We start from the raw sequence: 19,447 nt of genomic DNA on the forward strand, positions 1-19,447 counted from the left end.
CTACTTAGTAATCTCAAAAAAAATAATAATTTACCGCCCTTGATGGTGTTGATACAATAAACTTCTTTCACCCCACGTAAATTATTCAAGTCAATAATATGACTCTCAAGCAATAAATATTGATTATTACATTAATATATATTATGAATGAAGAAATAGGCAAGGAAAATATTAAATATTTCCATGATTTTCAACATATCATCCTCACAAGGTATTTGCAGTAAAATAGAGCTTTGAAAATGGTGCGCTACTGATCCAACGAGGAAAAGTGTGAAAACGCCTACTTTCCTTTAGAATCATGTAACTTCTGAATAGAATGTGCTATCTTTATGATCTAAAATTCTTAGAGAAGATAAAACTACTATAATTGCAAATATTTAAACAATTAACCCCAAACTGGCACAAAAATAGTAAAAAAAATCGGCAAAAAATGAGAAGTCTTCGGTACCAATCATTTTGATACACCCTGTACTTGCAGTTGAAGTCGAAGATAGCTACTTTTGCTTCAGAAACTGAGATATAGAAAATCATGTGGTGGCAGCTGTTTTGGATTCTATTGTTACTTTGCACTTACTTCCGTGTTTTAAGTAATTGCAACATTGAAATCTGCAACCCCTAAAACCTACATTTTCTTAAAAGCCTATTCAAAGATTAAAATCATCATTATATTGGTTTCAGAAGCTGAGATATACAGTTAAGCATGTTTGATTTTAGCCATATTGAGGATCATGATTACAGTGTGAGTGAAGACGACTTGACTTAGTACTTTAGATAAATACAAAATTGACTTCTGCGCACCTAAAACATATTCAAAGACACTAAAATCATTATCATATCTGCTTCATAAGCCAAAATATACCTAAACATGTGGTGGTGGTGGCCATTTTGGCGGCCATCATCTTGGATTCCAGGTGTGAATGAAGACTTCAGTGTTTTAGATACGTACAGATTTGAATTCTTTGACCTCTGAAATATATTCAAGGACACTAAAATCATCATCATATCTGCTTCAGAAGCGGAGATATATCTAATCATATGTGGTGGTGGTGGCCATTTTGGCGGGCCATCTTGGATTTCGTGTAATTGAAGACATCAGTGTGTTAGATTTGTACAAATTTGAATTCTCTGACCTCTTAAACCTATTCAAAGACACTAAAATCATCATCATATCTGCTTTAGAAGCTAAGATACAGCTAATTATATGTTGTGGCGACCATTTTGGCGGCCATCTTGGATTTCAGTGTGATTGAAGTCATCAGTGTGTTAGATTTGTACAAATTTGAATTCTTTGACCTCTTAAACCTATTCAAAGACACTAAAATCATCATCATATCTGCTTTAGAAGCTAAGATACTGCTAATTATATGTTGTGGCGGCCATTTTGGCGGCCATCTTGGATAAAACGAATTCCCCAAAGAGGATTTTTTCGGATTTTGGATATGATGTTCTATGATATATTCTGCTTGTCTGGTGCAAAAATCAGCTTTTTACCAATTTTTTCCGGGTCAAAATGTCCAACGACCATACTATAGTACAGCCATATAGAATGTTATGAGTGGTCCTGTAATTACACAAGGTACACATCCCACCATTTAAACATTAAAACAAGAAATTGCTCCTTGTCTCTGTGATCAACATATCAGACACCAATTATGTGGATGCAGCAATGTGGCCTGCCAATCTCATCTTATGAATATTTTACTCCTACAACACTATCATGTTTGTACAATACACGCACAAGACAAAACACTCTACCCACAGTACAGATTTTGTTGCAAATATTTATTTTAACTATTTATTTGCAATTGTTGTGTAATGTATTGTGCTTATTTCCTAACATGCCACTTATCAGAAGATTCCAATTCCGAAATTTCTTAGGCAATCTCTGCCATAATCGTTAATGCCTGCCACACAAATGTGGTGAGTTCATTGCACCTTACCTGTCTTTGATATTTGCCTATCAATCTCTGATGGTCTGATAGGTGTTGAGGGTGCTTTGGCATCTGCACCTGGTGAAGGGGTTCTGTTGAAAAAATGAATACAGTCAGTATGAGTTATCTAGTGCAAGGATTCTGAACTTGTTCATTTGGAACCCTCTCGTGTTGTAAGCCAATTTTGGTGTGGCACATCACCACCACCTTCGTAACATAACAGGCCATATTAAAGAAACTTACTATCTTTGCAATAGTTATGCTTTCAAGGCAAGTACAGGTAGCTTTCAAAGGTAGTCATATATAAAACATGATTATTGAAACACACATCATGAAGGCGGTACTAAAATGCAATTTGTTCATTTGCATCAACAAATGTTTGATTTCTTAAAAACCTACTCTGGTTTCTCCTCCTCATCTTCCTGGATAATTGCTTTTGGTACAACAACCCTGCCACCACGCCGGTCATTCCTCCAGCTTGGTCTCTTCTTGGATATCTCCTGAGCTTTGAGAATCAGTTCCATCCATGTTTCCCTCTCCTTCTTGTTGGAAGTCACTAACTCATAGATCTGTGGTCCTGCCACTGATGTACTGACCAGGAAGAATGCATATTTATCTGCAAGTTGAATGGATGAGAAGAGTATCAATTAACTAGCAAATTTGTAATATTTACAGGATTCACAGATACATTTATTAAGAGTGCTTTAATTCCCAAGACCACCTCATGATCACACAATTCAAAATGGAATTCTCTGGATTCAGATATTAATCTTTAACTAATACTAAACCTTATCATAAACGTCATACATATATTTCTGTCATCTAATTGGTTAAAATGATGACATGGTGACAATACCCCGAATAAACCCTGCCTGCAATAGAAATGGCATACTCTTACACAGGCTAATATTTTAATGTGTAACATAATATAAATATAACATGAAAAAAGACAGCATGTTGAAGAGATGGCTGACTACTACACATCTGGAATTAGGAATGCAAATCATGGCCAACTCGCAGAATGAAATCCACTGCAGCACAAAAAATAGACCAGTAGCCTTGAAACAGATGAGGATTTGTTAAGAATTATAGGAACAGATAGCGCTAAACCAAAAAGCATACTGAATTTGCAAAAAGTTGTCTTGGAGCAATATGTGGAAGTGGTATTGGAGAGGTGACAACATTTTCATGGTATGCTTATTAGTCATTCAACCATGTGTATGCTGCATGTTCAATCAACAACAAAAAGCAAGCAAGGCTGGCCGATGTCCTTGTGGGTTTAATTGGCCTGGGTTTATACTTCCTCATCTTTTAACCAATCAGATGCAAAAATATATGTATGAGGTTTATAAAACAAATATAGATGTCTCTTTATTTGGGAGATGGTGAGAACTGCTTCCATTGGTGATCTTGAGATTATGGGGCTACAATTTCCCCTTGACCTCACAGTCTTCGAGAAAGAGTAGACCCATGGTCTCCAGATCACCACATCTCACCATCTCCCACAAGAGCAATCTAACATTTGTATACTATAAACTGTCTTTTGAACTTACTTGTTGCCACGGGCCTGCATAGCACACTATTAAGCAAAATGATGGGGCTGTGTGTGTTCTTCTGACTCTCACTAAGCGTAGCCACAGTTGTACTATGGCATTTGAGGATGTACTTGTCTTTGTCATCAGTCTTCTGAAGCAACACTAAAATATCTTCTAGCAACAAAGTATACAGGTCTGCAAAAGGTCAAAGGTTACAAAAAGATTACTCTCCCATTGTGTTCATTAATGCATAGCCCCAATACATACTTTACTTGTATTATGCTGGGGAATTGATTAAGCATCAGTAATGATCTCCTGTGCTTGTGTAATATTTGCCGGTCGGAATTTGTTTATTTGTTGTCTTGTTTAATTATAACACTTTGGGTTTGTAAACTGTTCTTTCTTCTACACAAATGGGCAATAAGAATGGTATCACATAGTTATATAAAAGCCATATGGGACCATTATTTGTAAAAATACAATGTCTTAACTGTTAATATGTTCATACTTGTAGATATATTTTATTAAGGTTGTCAACTCTGATACAACACCCTTGCAGGAAAATAGCCCCTGTATCAAATCAATCAGGTCTATTCATGTAAATCATAACAAGAAAAAGTATTTCCCTAGTTATGTGTTGTGTTTTTAGATCAATAGAGTGATCTATGTCTGCCATTGAACTCCATTTTAAAGGACCAAAATAGCCAGTGAGGTTCCTTTCACTTTACTTGTTATTAAAGTTTAAAAAGGACAGAAACCCTTCCTAGCAGTGAGTACTAATATTATTTCAGCATTTTGGGTACAGAATAACAAAATTCAAAGTTGACAGAAATCAAACATTATGGCTTTAATACCTAAATGATCTAACCAGGATTTTTGGATAAACTGTTTACTGTTTGAAAAAAAAAAATTTCCCATTTTCTTAGGCAATGTTAGAAACACTGTAGCTTAATAAAGAAACAATCAATTGCAAAAGTTTGGTAACCTTAGCACCTTCCATGTTGGCTAATAAAATCTTAGAATTTGGGTAATTTAGTGTTTCTAGGGGGGGGGGGGAAGTACCAACATTCCTTTTAAGTATATATATAGTAAGTAGAAAACAAACTTGGCTTGTATTATTCTGTGATATATTGGCAGCAGAATGAGCATAAAGTGGCTCACATACAGGGTGTAACAATAAAATTTGTACAATTTGGGAAATAGAATGACACAAGTACCAGAACGTTACCTAATGGCGCTTTTGGATTCTTAGAAATGTGAGAGCGCCATCCTTGTAAAATCTCAACAGCATTAAGGATACGTGTATGTTAAATTGAGCAACCTGGACATAATACCTCAGAAAAAATATCGTGACATGACCCAATACTTTAGGTCACTAGGTTAGTTGCTAGAGCAGCAAATGTTTTGGGGTTTCTTCAGGTATTCTTTCTCAAAGTGCCATTGGACTTAATTTGTAAATCAATTAATACGTTATACCTAACTTATTTTGGTAAATCTTTTTATAACATTGAAATTTCTTCATATTTTTTAAATATTCTTCAGTTCAAAATTACACCCTTCTATTGTCTGACCCGTTAGCTCAGTCGGTAGAGGGTGCGCCTTGAATGGTGAATGGTACTTGTTCGAATCTTGATTTCTGCTCCCACTTTTATGTGAAGAAGGGTCAAGAAATGTTTTTGGATTTTGTCCCCATTTTACGAACGAGTATTGTGAATTTTTTTTAATTTAATTTTAATTTTCTTATTTTTTTAGATAAATAGGCACTGCGAACAAACGGCAACAAAAACCGCTGACAAAATTTGCTCCACCTGCTACCTAGCAATGTGTGATATATTCCACTACATTTAACAGTTAAATGACCTTTAAAAATAGAACGGCCTCAATGTTTCAAATTGTGCAACTACATTACTTTATTCATTTATGCATTATAAATGATCAGCTATTTTTCTTTTCTTAACAGGATCGAACCCAAGTAGATCAGACCATTGATTATATAACTATCAGACCACGAAGTAGTTACGTAACTCCGTGATGGTATCGGAACCAAGCACTCTTTGTATGGCGATCATTACGATCACGCTATTTTGGTATGCCTTTTTTGTGTACTGATTCTTTCGATCGTGGTTCATTACTTAAGCGCGTGATCCCGTTGACATAGTAACATTACGTAACCCGATGCCGGGCTTCGATACTGAATAGTTGTTGAGTGCACATAATATGGAAAGCCATTAGGGTATTGTGTGCCTTCCAAAGCGCCTTATTGTGTTGTGGAATCCTAGCCAGTATTCAATGATAGCCTTGCGTTTATCGATTGGCTCCAAACAAATGATTTGAACCGGTTTACAGGGATAGCCCCATAGTGCAGTCCATTCAATCAAATGTTGTCATCAACCTATTTGATCGTAGTGCATTTTGTTATGTGTGTGAGACGAACTGTCGCGGTAGATGCAATCATGCTTTTGTTGAATGCATTAATTTGAGTAGTCCGCCATATTTACGGGATGATACGTCATATGCACAGCCTCTATTCAGTTGGTCGTTGTATGATTTTGTTCGTTCACTCTTTCAAATTTTATTTATATCATTTGAAGACTGAGCCTATTATGATACATCCTCCGTGGAACAGTTTCAAACAAATATAGCTAGGGATTATTGGGGCAGAGGTTATCTTTTGAATCCTCTTAGAGGGCTATCATTTTTTTTTGAAAGGGGTGTCCCAAATTTACAAAAGTCTGCGTCAATAAAATTGCGCACGCCCCCTATTTCGGCAACAAAAATTTTATGATCCCAAACCCCAAAATTGTATTGAAATCAGTCTTTTTGAATAAAATAACACACTTTCTGTGGTCATCGTGTGACTCCCTACATTTTGGGCATAAAACATTTTATGACCCCATCCTATTATTCTTTCCAAGACTTTATGATCCCCGTATATTTGGGACCCCCCCCCCCCTTTCGAATAAAATGATATACCTCATGACCACTGATGCATAGGCAAGGACACTCACACGAATTGAAAGACTTGTCGCACGCGCCAGTTCGTCTCACAAACATAACAAATGCCTATACAATCAAATAGGTTCATTACAACATTTGATTGAATGGATTGAGTTACTCTAAAATGAAACGATAAAAACAAAGAATCATGAAAAAAAGACACATACAAGATAAAATAATAAAATTATATAAACAATGTTAAAGATAAAATCAAGAAAATAGAAAATAAAATTTCCTCAAATCAGAAAAAAAAAAACATTGACAGACATCATAATCTGTCAGAAATTACTGCATGAGATTCGAACCATCAATCTTCTCCACAAGTTCTCTTTATCCTCGCACTATAGTCTAATGCTCTGCTCGCTGGGCCACAACGTATCAGGTGAATGATTACGCATTATCATGAACAAGTTTGTTCGATCTTGTTCATAATTGTATGTGTCGATAGGTTTCACCCTTTAACTACACGCCCTTAATGCTCAGTGATAATAGTCGGCTTTTACAGTGATGGCGCTCTCTCATTTCCATGAACTCCAGAGCGCCATTAGGCGAACGTTTACGGTATGCCGCTTATTTTTTGGTTTGATATTTATATGTCTATCAAGATAATTTCTTCAGCCACCAGATAAGCTCTGTTCCAATAAAATCGATGGTATACAAGTGAAGATATGCCCAACTATGTAACCTAGTCTTAAAACCGCTTGGGCCACTCTTGTCTAAGTGTTACAAAAGTGACTGAATAGAGTTGAACCATGGACCAGTTGGACGGTGTTCTTAGGTAGTTTCAAACAATGGATTATTTGAAGTGGTAGAAATGATTACATAATTATGTAACCTAGTCTTAAAACTCATGGATTATAATCCATGAGTTTTTGAAAGTCACAACTAAGCACTGACATCACATAACAACCTCATTTACTAGAAATCGTGGCTGTAGCTCAACAACTTCAACCCCAATTCACGTTGGAAGAGCGTATTTTTATGGTTGTGACATTCGGTAGCACATGGATTCAAGCAGAAACAATAAGATTGTTTATAGCTCATTTTCCAAACTCACATCTTCCATCAAGGCATACAATTACATATAACCGCTGTGAGCAGTAGAATTTGTTAACAGAAATGCCGACAATAGTGGTTAAGAACAGCTAGAAGCCCAGCTGAACTTAATTTCAAACTGTCATTGTTTTGTACTTATGAATGCAAAAACTGTTCTCAGTTTATCAATGATATCTCAGAGATATGAGAAATTAATGTACTTTATTTTAATTTGAAAGTAATTTCATGACTTCATTTATAGATTTTAAAGAAATATATTATTATTAAGTTCATGTTAATTATATGAAGAAACACCACTTATAATTCTTTTGTGTCAGTTCTTTAATGCACGATAAGCATCGTATCTACGCGGTTCAAACTTGATATGCCCAAACATGGCAAAAGTGGCCCAACACGTTTTCTGGACGATTTAATTAATCGGACATAACTTTGGAACCCAAGCTAGTAACGAAACCAACTACACATCCTTTTTTAGCCAAGATATCACTGAATAAAGTGCATATAACATTTGAGCAATAACTCTTTTTGTTTTTTCCTGAGAGGTCAAAATGCAATTGTACAAATTTTATTGTTACAACTTGTAGTCACTCAAATCGCCACTGACTACTACATTGGTGTTCATGCACTTGTTCAAGCCACTAAGTATACCTGTATGTCCTTCGTGAATGAAGGCACAATGGGCCATTCATGAAGGATAATACTGCTGGCTTGTACAGGACTGGTGTGCTACAAACAAAGAACAACTCAGTCAGACCAGATGTCTCAAAACTACCAACTCAACGAAATGAGTATATAGTCGCGGCCACTTTCTTTGTAGCAGGTCATGTATACAACTGGTCACAGCAGGTCACAAATCAGTTTTAATAAAATTGTTTGTTCATTTTCATAATTGTCATTTAGTTAATATTTATTTTGTATATTTTTGATGTGATTTGAAGTTTAAGCAGCTAATTTTTAAACTTACCTATTGTCTTCTTACTCAACCTCCAAGTCAGGGGACTATGATGTATTAATTTTCTTGATGTTAAATCAAGATTCTGAAATACAAAATAGATATCAGAAAAAGCAAATATTTATCAGTATTACTATTATTTTGAAATACAGATAAATGTTGGTGCATATACTTGTGATTATGATGAGGATGCCATTTTCAACTTGAATTTAGCTGTTATCACCATGGAGATTACTGGAATGATTGCAACTCTCCAGGAACTGTAGCATACTGCATACTTGCCAACTTTGGAAAATCAAAAACAGGGACAATATTATGTGAAGCAGAGCTCTTGCATGTCACGGCCATGGGTCCGCTTAAGGCCAGAGTAATGGGAGAGAACACAGACCTTTTCGAGCATCATTATTTCTGACTTGTATGTCCAAAGTATATAAAACTATACATTTTTGGAAAGGAAATGAGTCAAGGAATCCCATGGTGATGTCCGATTTGTTCAAAAATCTTGAGTTTTTGAAAAAATCACAAAAATTCACTTTTTTACCCCAATTTTTTTGTGACAACTTTGAAAAAAAATCCGTTGAGATAAAAAAAAAAAAATCGGTTAGCTTTTCATGAAGAAGAGACATGAACTTAGGGAAGGTTTTTTATTTTTTGAAATCTCTCTTTTTGAAATATTGAAAAAACATGTAAAAAAAGCAATTTTGTCACTCTATTAAGCTAAAAATTGCACATAATGGTGTATATTTTTGTTTAAAACAATTATTGTGAAAAAATGAGAAAACCTTCCCTAGACTTTGATGTACTCTAAACGATAGTGCAAAATGTTTACCTTTTGCTTGCATATTTTTCGAGTTATTTTTGACTCATTATTTCCCACTAATTTACTAAGCTGTCTTGAGCCATGTGACTTTTTAGAGTTGAAAATAGTGAAATAAATCAAGCACAAATACGAGTAAATATTAGCAAGTTGTATTTTATCAGTTTCAAGTGAAAGAATACATCTTCGTGTTGATAAATATCAAGAAATCTCAAATTCGGGCATGGACGAATGTGTCTTCCATTACTCTGGCCGTAAGCTCCAGGGCTTCTACACACTAATAAAAACCAATTAGGAGCCCCTTCTAGGGCTAAGGCTGTCAATACTAAACGTTTAATGCCTGGGAGCCGTTTACACATTTAGAAAAAAGATTTAAGCGAAAAAAAAAATCTTTTTAATTTTCAAAAAAAAAAAAAAAAGTGCAAAACAATTTTTGAATATATACCTCTGCATTGAACCATATGCTGATCACTTCCACCTGTAAGATTAGCATCTTTGAAAAGACCAGTATTGTATTCAATCTATGATTGCAGACATACACAGGTGATGAGTGTAACCTGTTTGTAGTGCAGCATGATATATTCAAAATTCTTTTCACCTATTGCTATGGTAGTTAATCCGATTTATTACGTCACTTCGTCAGCGTATTAAAAGGTTGGACACCAGAGAAATACTGCTACTTTTATTACTGCTACATATAAGGCCCCTTCCACAATTAAGCAGATTTTTTGTCACCACTCCCTCGTCATAACCTAATGACAGTTGGTAGATTCAATGTACAGTTACCTTACCTTAAATTCCTTAACTATTTCATTGTTTGACCTCTCTAGTGGTCCCTTGTCAATCTTCTTGGAAATTTCTAAGAGAATTTGCTGGTTCTCGCATTCTCTTATTGCTGTGTTAACATGATCCAAGAGTGCCTTGGAGCATTCCGATACTTTCTGCAGTTTCTTGAACTCTTCTGTTTTGGCTGTTACAATAAAATAAAAAACAGAATATGAACATTTTGAACAAATGTATAAATTACTTACTTTTATGCTACCATGTAATGATAACTCCATATTGAGATTGTTTTGTCAGCAAGTTGTTGCATCCCTCAGAGAAACTCTGCAGCACATCACACTTGGAAGTTTATTTTCTCTTCTATGTCTTCACCTATATAATTGCTCCATTTGAGATGACATATGTTTATCATATCAGCTGTAACAGAGGACACTCACTGTGCATGCATTATCTTTTAGGAACAATTCATAATGATGGGTCATAGCTACATATTACTCAGCCACTTGTCTTCATTCATCCAGGCTCACAGTAATATAAATGCTATTGGATCATTCTCTAGTGTCTGATCTCAAGTTGAGAGTAACACCATGTTGAATTAGAGAATAAAGGTATTGTTTTTAGCAGCTGGAGTGCATCTATCGTCTCATATAACACGGGCGACATCATTATTTTTGATATATGAGATGATAGATGCACGACAGCGGCTAAAAACAATACCTTTATTTTCATTCTTAAACACTTCAATTCAAATAAAAATATTATACGAATTTTAATCAAATTAAATCTACATTTTGCAAGGAATTACCTAGGGCTTAAAATCGACCAGTCCCGTTGTTGCTGTGCGCCTCCGATTGGTCCAAATAGCGAGTATCGTGTCGCGTTGGCCTTTACGCCGCTGACCGTGTGTGTATCGTGTCATATCACACGGGTAAAGCTGGGTAAGAACCAATAAGATTGCAGGAACGTTCTCAAGTGTTTAAGAATTTGCAGTAACAGTGCTTGAAGCTAATCCCATGAGGCGTATACACACATGTAGAAGGGTGATTTGTCCATACACTGACAACACAAATATGTTAATGCTCTGTTGACACTCTCAACTTGAGACAAGATACTGTATAGTTCACAGGCTACAAGTAATTCTTAATCAGTGGAAGTGGTCTATTCCTAGACACATAATCTGATTGGACAATCGCATGATTTCGGGTGCTGTCTATCAGGCTGTAGACGACCCCACGTCATCATCAGTGTTGATAACGCGTAACACGCTTGTATAGGTTCGCATATGTATCGCGTTGTATGCTTTTTGTTTTTACTATCCTTCACCTATGATAGACGACAGGCAGGTCCAATATTTTTTATCGTAGTGGATATTGGCTATCGTTTATTCTCTACATAATTAACACATTGTAAATGTATGAAACTTACACTGTGAATACTTGAGTAAATTCTCAATAAGTAGCGGGTACTTAGTAAGTCTCTGGAATCCAGTGGAGATTAGACCCCTGAGTGGTAACCTCTGGCAGAGTGGGTTGGACTCAGCATCCTGGAGAAGGAGAATATTCAATATTAATAAAACAAATTGCAAATTGAAACCTAATAATATCCTAATTATCCTTGCAAATGCCACTGCTATACCCAATTTTGACTACTGTAGTCCTGTTCAGTCAAATTGTTCAAATGAGCTCTCAAATGCAAGACTTTGGTGGGAATAGCTGATGTACAATAGAAGTTATGACAAAGGGATCGGATAGCAACGTTTGCACAGTCATTTTGTGGGACATGAGAGCACCTCAGACACACCAAATTGCATTCTGAATACAAGGAATGTCCTTCTGATATCAAATAGTTTTGATGTTCTGAAATTCACAATATAATGCAAATTTTATGGCAAATTATTACAAACTGATTTAATTTTTTCCCAAAAGACCAAAATGGTCCAAAATTCTGTTTACAATATAAAGCTAGGACATTATACTTTGGCCACATTAAGCTTGTCTCAAAGCTCCTCTGATGTTAAATCGAAAGAGCAGAACCGTTTTTATTTTACTAATTTTCTTAATGTCAATATTAAATAATATTTTAATCATTGCAGACACCACTTGCCAATTCAATATCATTATGCTTTAAGTCACCATATATTGAAACAGACTACCAGTACAGATGACAATCTTTAAATACAAGCCAGTGAAGAAAATTTAAAAAAAAATCATATTGTAGACAGCAAACCACCTTTGTTTCATGTTTTAAATGATGTCAAAACGATAACAAAATAAAAAAAAACATTTTGGCAATTTAGGCATAACTAATGTGCACAAATTTACTGATGCATTCGTGAACTTCAAGACAACTTTTAATTTAATGTAGCCTTTGAAATTATTACAATTTTGAGTTAGCAAGAAGAATTAGTAAGTCTGAAAAAAAACTATAAAATGATTTTGACCTAGTTCAATATTTGCAAAAACACTTTTCATCACTACATGACAAGAATTTAGCCTCTCTCTCACCATTTGTTTACTCAACCATTCCTACTTACTGAGATAAATTTCTCCAAGCGGCTGTCCTTTTTCTCTAGCTTTGACCATGTCCAGGGCAGCTTTTTGGTTTTGGCAGAACGTAGCACATACTTGCTTCATCTGTTCACCTCCTTCCCCATCGAACTAAAATACAGAGAATATAATACTTGAATAGCTGAACATTGGCATATCCAATCCCTGTTAGCTGTACAAGTGGCCCTGCCCAGGCAAGAGTTGCCTAGACCCAATCAAGCAAATGCAAGTGTGTTCAGATGAGGCTGAAACAGGTTGGATGGTTATTAGTAGGGATGACCAATGAACCATCAACTTGATTAGAACACTCCCATAGACATGCAGGGAGCTCAACTGTGCACTGCTTGCACATACATTTCTAAATTGATCTCATTCTTTTATTTTTCAATATTTTTCTGTAAAATTTGGGGAAGTTACTGCCAATTATATTTTGTAACTATCTTGCAAATTACAGCAACATAACTTATTTTGTTTTTCTGTAAGTGCGAGTCAAAATTGGTCCATCGCCATACAGTGCGCTTAATTGCCAGTGGCTGAGTTTAGCACTGCTCAAGAATGGCACAAAATATTCAAATCAGTAAGATCAGGTGAAAAACGTGGCCTACTGAGCTGTAATTTGGCAGAGTTGCCAGTAATACCTCTATCATACCCTCTGTAAAAGGTTAAAAAATTGAACAAGTAGATCTCGAGTTACAAATTAAATCACCAGCTTCCCTTTGGAATTTTTATATTCCTTTCAAATCATGTTAAGAAGACACCTTTCTGAACATAAATGTGAAGTTTCGTGCTCATTCGATGTATTGTTCACCTGATCTTAACCCTAAACGTTTTCTTATATTTAGGCCTATAATATCTACAACTTGCTGCTGGCTATACCTTGTTTAGGACTTTCAAAAGAAGTACCTGAATGTGCAACCATAACTGTTTCAAAATAGCCCTCGATAGTCATGCAGGTAACTCCGAGGTCAAGCATTGAATTGGTTTGAACAAAGATACTCATAATGTATTGAGTGCTACTTTGGTTTGAATGAGGAATACTACAGGAATACACATGAGCATGATCAGGATAATCTCTATTGTTGTGAATGAGTCAATGACCTTCAAAACTTAAGATTTTGTTTACATACACCTACTAATTGGTCATATTAAACCCAATAACATTGAAATTCTTGGTTGTGAAAAAAAGTTCACCTACTTAGTGCAATTTTGATTTTGTGCCATATCGGCTATCTTGGATGATTTTTGGCAAATGTCCTCTAAATGCATGATTTCAATGCCTTGGTTTGAAAAAATAAGTTATGCCAGTGACTAGTTAAGTGCCATTTCATAAGAAACCCCTTTGATACTTTCACAATATGCTTGTTTCATGTTTGCAAATATGTTAAAATAAAGAAATATATAAAGGTAAATATATGCTTATGCCAATTTTGCTCCCAACTGCTATTTTTGGACCTTGTCATTTTATTTCGTTCCAATGACCGGTCAGAATGGGAAACTTTGATAATTCATAATTCGAAAAGTTTTTGACGGATTTTGACCATTTAACCACCAAAATACTTCTGTTGATTAGTTCTACTCAGAAAACAATCTTTTGTAGCAATAGGGTCAACATGAAATTTTGATGGTTATCCCTATTATTAGTAAGTTCAGGTGGTCTTTTATTCTTCTCTCTTTTTTGCATTGCTAAGTAGTGACACACATATGAACTCTTGCTTGAGGTTTTGTTGATATGTAAACTCCTGGAGCACATTGCCTTGTCAATAATTGATATAGCATGTTAACTCAGCAACTTAAAAGAGTCTCTCCCCAGCATGTTGCCTAATTGTTCCTAAATAATGTTACTTCCTTGAAGCAAACTCAAACAAACACATGCGACATTATAATTGAATAGCAACTCAGTATATTACTTAAGTATATTACTTACCCTTTTGAGTAGCATGTCCCCTATTTCTTGTATGATATGTGATGTTCTCCTTTCCTTTTTCATGGCATTATTCAGTGCCATGTGGATCTCTAGTAGCTCCTTCAGATTTGGGAACAAGAGCTGGATCATTTCCTTTGGAATGACTTCATTCCGAAGCATTGGCTGGTAGAAGACACGATTTAACACTTTCAGTATTCTAACATGGGTTTTCTCTGTATGGAAAAATTCTGAAAAAAAAAAAAGATCCATATATTAGCCTTGGATCAAGAATAAACATAAATATAAATTTTAGATTACAAATGAGGAAAGAAGAATGAATGCAGAATGAGAAAGAGGGATATACGTAAAGAAATGAACAATACATGCAGGCAGAGAAGATAAGAATTAAGATGTACATAATTGGTGAAAGACAAGCATGAGCAAGATGACAAAGAAGCACTCAATCTAAACATACCATTTATGATCTCCTGTCGTTTCACTTCCTTAGGTTTGAGTCTCTTCACCATGTCCTTATCTACTAGGTCCTGCCAGTTTGGCGTGTCAGTTTCAGCCTCCATATCCGAGTCCTCCAGTGGATACTCTTCTTCTATGGGACGACTTGCTAGGGAGTCCACTGATGCTGACGGGGAGTCTTGACTTCTGACAAAAACAGCAACAAAGAACTTATGTCAACAACATTCAAACTTAAGGGCAAAACAGAAACATGCATCCTATACTGAATCTGGGATCATCATTTTTGCCAATAGCTTGGTACATAGACATACAATTTAAATTTAAAATGAGGAAAGAAAAAAGGAATGAGAAGGGAAAGAGAGCTATATAACAAAAGAAAATTGCTTTTTTTTAAAATTAAAGGTGAAAGAAATTGTTACATGAAGGCATTACAATTGTTTATTCAGACCTAATTACGATTGTAAATAAGATATTCCGGCATAGTCAACTAACTACCAATTCAACTTGTTGTGTAGCAGCACTGTCACTTACCTTCCTGAGAGACTTGATGATGAGCTAGTATTGGATTTATCTAACGCATCTTGTACATTCTGTTGGTCCTTATCAACATCACTGACAAAATAAAAGTACAAACTCAACATTAACTTCTTTACTAATGACACTTAGCCAAAACACTTTGAATTTTCACTTTCTCAAGTTGAAATTCCTAAAAGCATTCCCCCTGCTGCAAGTGATGTCACTTGTCTTTCCCCTTCTTACATATGATTTAAAGCAATAATTTGTGATTTCCATAAAAACGGATTTTTATTTTTTCCAAAATGTAATGTAACCAAATGAGATAAAACAAATCATACAAGGTTGACCGACTCAATGTGTTATGAACATCACATAGATTCATGCATGCACATATAAATAAGATGTATATTAAGAAGACATATAGTAACATACACATGGATTACATGCCAATGATTCACGCAAGCAAAGAATTTCAGCCATCAAGGTCGCATAATATTTTTGATCATATTTCAGCATGTCAGACAGTTGGCGAATAAACCCAGTGGATCTGCAAATATTTACTGTAATTTAAGCACTTCAGGCTTAGTCTTTCACACGGAATATTTCACCACAGGGTATTACAATCATACAAAAAAAAGAAATTACAGACAAATTGAGGGCATTGACTGGAGCAAATCGCACATTATTGCTTTAGGGCACACTGAAACAAAAAGGTCTGAATTACTAGTCAATGATAAATTGAGAATACAAAAGTAAAAAGTAGGAAACTACCGTGAAGTATATAAAATTGTGTTCAGCCATTCACATTATAGTATCTGGCATTCTACATGACATTTAATCCTTCGTAAATGTAATACCGTAAAAATTCATCAGTTAGCATATGTGCTTACTATCGAGCACTTTTGAAAACATGAAATTGTACCAAAGTCTGGCGCTTTACCAACAGAGCTAATGGGGTTGAGACACACATTTACAGGTTTACTTGTTCGTATATAACTATGTGTATCAATGATTTGCTCAAAACCCTTTACACTGTTGTGAATGGGGCTCTTCATGTTTGCATGTTTAAAAGCGCTCCAGAGTAAGCACATATGCTAACTATCGGGTTTTTAAGGTATTTGGGGTGTTTTTACTACACAACACCATGTATAATTGTCAAAGGTTTATTATAGATTTACATGGTATTTTGAAACAAGTTTAGGGTAAAAACATCTTGGGCTATAATTCCATGAACCTGAATTAAAAACAGTGAACTTAAACAAAGACAGACAAGTACAATGAAGACAGAACTTACTCCACATCATCAAGCAAGCAATATTCAAGTGCTGCGTTGGTGCTGGTACATAGGAACAATGCAAGCACACAGACAAGTACATGGGTACATGCACAGGTAGGTAGGTAGGTGAACAAGAACATGTAACAAGAATATGAAACAAACAGGTTAAAACACATACAAACAAGCAATACTAAACAAGCAACATTCTCAAAGTACACACACCCATTCACACCCAAAGTAATATCAAGTTTCACAACTTTTGAGTGTTTATTTCTTTTTACATTTGATACCAGTATTCATGAAACAAACTAATAGGCGTGCAGATTGAGCATGATTGTTTGGGTGAAGTGGCAAGTACAAGATTATTTTGGTATTTTATGAAAGTAGGCATCCTAATAATTCACAAGTAAAGTGTTTTCATTACAAACATCGCTAGTACCGTCCACAAAAATATGCGATTTCTATAAATACTGTAAACACTGTCATTAATAACGACTGCCGCCACAATGATATCGTGAAATCGGCGATCCAAAATGCAGGTACTGTATGATATTTTGAGAGCATTTATGGAACAGTTTGGTTGGAAAAAAAAATGATGGAGGGTGTTTATTAGAGGGGGGAGGATCATAAATTACAGAGAGTACTGTATTCTATTTCATCTAGCAACCAACCTGCAACTATAATGCTTTACATGGTCTGCATATAAATTACATACACTTCAGTACATACACATAACTGTCATGTCCAAGATAACATCATAGGACTTCTTCTGATGAAGATGTGTGTCACATATCAAAAATTGAATTTGTTGTGCTGAATCTTTTATTCTTCCAAAATTTTCCCAAATATAACAAACAAAAAAGTAATTTCAACAAAATAGTCCTGGAATAGGCTCTTATTTATGATTTGATGACACATTTTCATAGAATATTATTTTGACCAAGGCAACTGCTGCCAATTTCAACAGGCACAATTGCTCTCGCGTAATCTGTTAGGTTACTTTATTTATTGGTATGAATGCCAGACATACAAACAGACATAAATGGACTCTGATGTGCTATATACCTTCGAGTTCTTCTGTCACTTCTGGATCTTCTGATTTTTTCACCATGACCCTGCAATAAATAAATAAAACAATCAATCAATCACAGTCAATACAGATCAAAAGCTTACCTCTAAAATACAGCTTGAACCTTAAAATTTAGGGACAAATAAAGATGAAATCCTTTTGATGTTTACAATTTCAATGGATCCCAATTCATCCTTGATTTTTTGCGGTAAAACCTAAAGGACAAAATAAGTATCACTATTATTATAGATTTCTTCTAAGGGGTACAAATGTACTGCTCAATCTATATTACTGCCTTCATCAAGTCATAGTAATGCAAAGAGTAGACTTACCTTAAGGCTTTCTGAGCGGCCAAGATTATTTCTCTTACTCTTGAAGATTTTTCTACCGCCCTCTCCCTCTATGACATCTGCACTGTCAAAACTCTCGCCTCCTGATATTCCACTATCATTTACTTTGTATGAGTCCTCCCCCTCTTCAAACATCTGACTCATGGCCTCCACAGTTTTGCTCCCTTTCAATTGCTCTAGAAATGGTAAATGTGAGGATGTCATTATGGAACTGGTAACTTATGCATAGTAATGTTTACTTACACTTATTGTGTTACCAAGGTACAACACATCCTACAACTTGAGTCTCTTTATATCTTACTAAAGTTAATTAAATGTAGTGTTATGAGTGTTACACTTACCAAGGTGCTTAACAGGCTTGGTTGTTTTGAGGTAGCAAAAGCCTGGTCATTAAAAATTTGGAACTACAGAAAACCATCTTAAGACTACACAAAAAGTATGTTATAATATGCCTATAACTCCCTTTATAAATCAATAAGTTGTATTTGGTATTTGAAAACACCAAGACAATTTAAATAGCGTAATTTTGATACACTACGACAGCGAATTACAGGGATGTGAGTGGCCTTGAACCAAAAAACATGGAAATTCACTATCCTAGGCTGGCGATGATAATATTAGCCATCGCAATTAGCCATTCCCAATTCAATGGGTTTTTAACTAAAGTGTCTTTCCAATCTACTTTGAGCGATTCTGTATCCATTTTTTGTTCAACAAAATTGTGATCTCTAGATGCCATATTGTATATCCATTTTCACATCAGGCACGTTTTGAACTAAAATAATCATTCAATAGCGTTGTCTAGCAATATAAGTAATGAAATATAGAAGATACCAAATCCACACGAATGAAGCATGAACTTGTGTAGCAGCCGACAATGAAAATGAATTTCAATTTGTGATGCATTCTTACATCATTTCTTTTCCAAAAAAATTCCTACCAAACATACTCCCGTCTGCATCCTTGTATACAAAATGTTTAAATCCTTATTGAAAATTCAACTCCTGTCCCTGAAATTATGAAAATCCTACATATAATGACAGGTCAAAACCACAATCAAGTCGAAGTCCCTTGGTCTGTTTAATTGAGTATATGTTGGAAAATTATTCTGAATCCCCTCCATTACACCAAGATTTAACCCAGAGCTTCCCGAACCTTTTCCCCATGACCCGAATTTCATAAGAAAAATTTGGCGCGACCCACTGCATATAAATGCTGTTACTTTCCAAAACTTATAAGCAG

General features: G+C 35.3%; 1 protein-coding gene across 1 annotated transcript in view; it reads right to left on the reverse strand.

Annotated features, from left to right (window-relative positions):
- LOC140170036 (uncharacterized) overlaps nucleotides 1–19,447 on the reverse strand; it is a 239,238-nt gene that overhangs the window by 26,098 nt on the left and 193,693 nt on the right. Inside the window, 14 exon segments of the mRNA XM_072193351.1 lie at nucleotides 1,941–2,023; nucleotides 2,331–2,547; nucleotides 3,485–3,661; nucleotides 8,484–8,556; nucleotides 10,080–10,258; nucleotides 11,497–11,614; nucleotides 12,605–12,638; nucleotides 12,640–12,728; nucleotides 14,542–14,768; nucleotides 14,996–15,180; nucleotides 15,526–15,606; nucleotides 16,805–16,846; nucleotides 17,852–17,901; nucleotides 18,188–18,381. Of these exon segments, the coding sequence (XP_072049452.1) occupies nucleotides 1,941–2,023; nucleotides 2,331–2,547; nucleotides 3,485–3,661; nucleotides 8,484–8,556; nucleotides 10,080–10,258; nucleotides 11,497–11,614; nucleotides 12,605–12,638; nucleotides 12,640–12,728; nucleotides 14,542–14,768; nucleotides 14,996–15,180; nucleotides 15,526–15,606; nucleotides 16,805–16,846; nucleotides 17,852–17,901; nucleotides 18,188–18,381 (1,749 nt within the window).

This window comes from Amphiura filiformis, chromosome 14 (genome assembly GCF_039555335.1).
Source record: "Amphiura filiformis chromosome 14, Afil_fr2py, whole genome shotgun sequence".
Taxonomy (NCBI): domain Eukaryota; kingdom Metazoa; phylum Echinodermata; class Ophiuroidea; order Amphilepidida; family Amphiuridae; genus Amphiura; species Amphiura filiformis.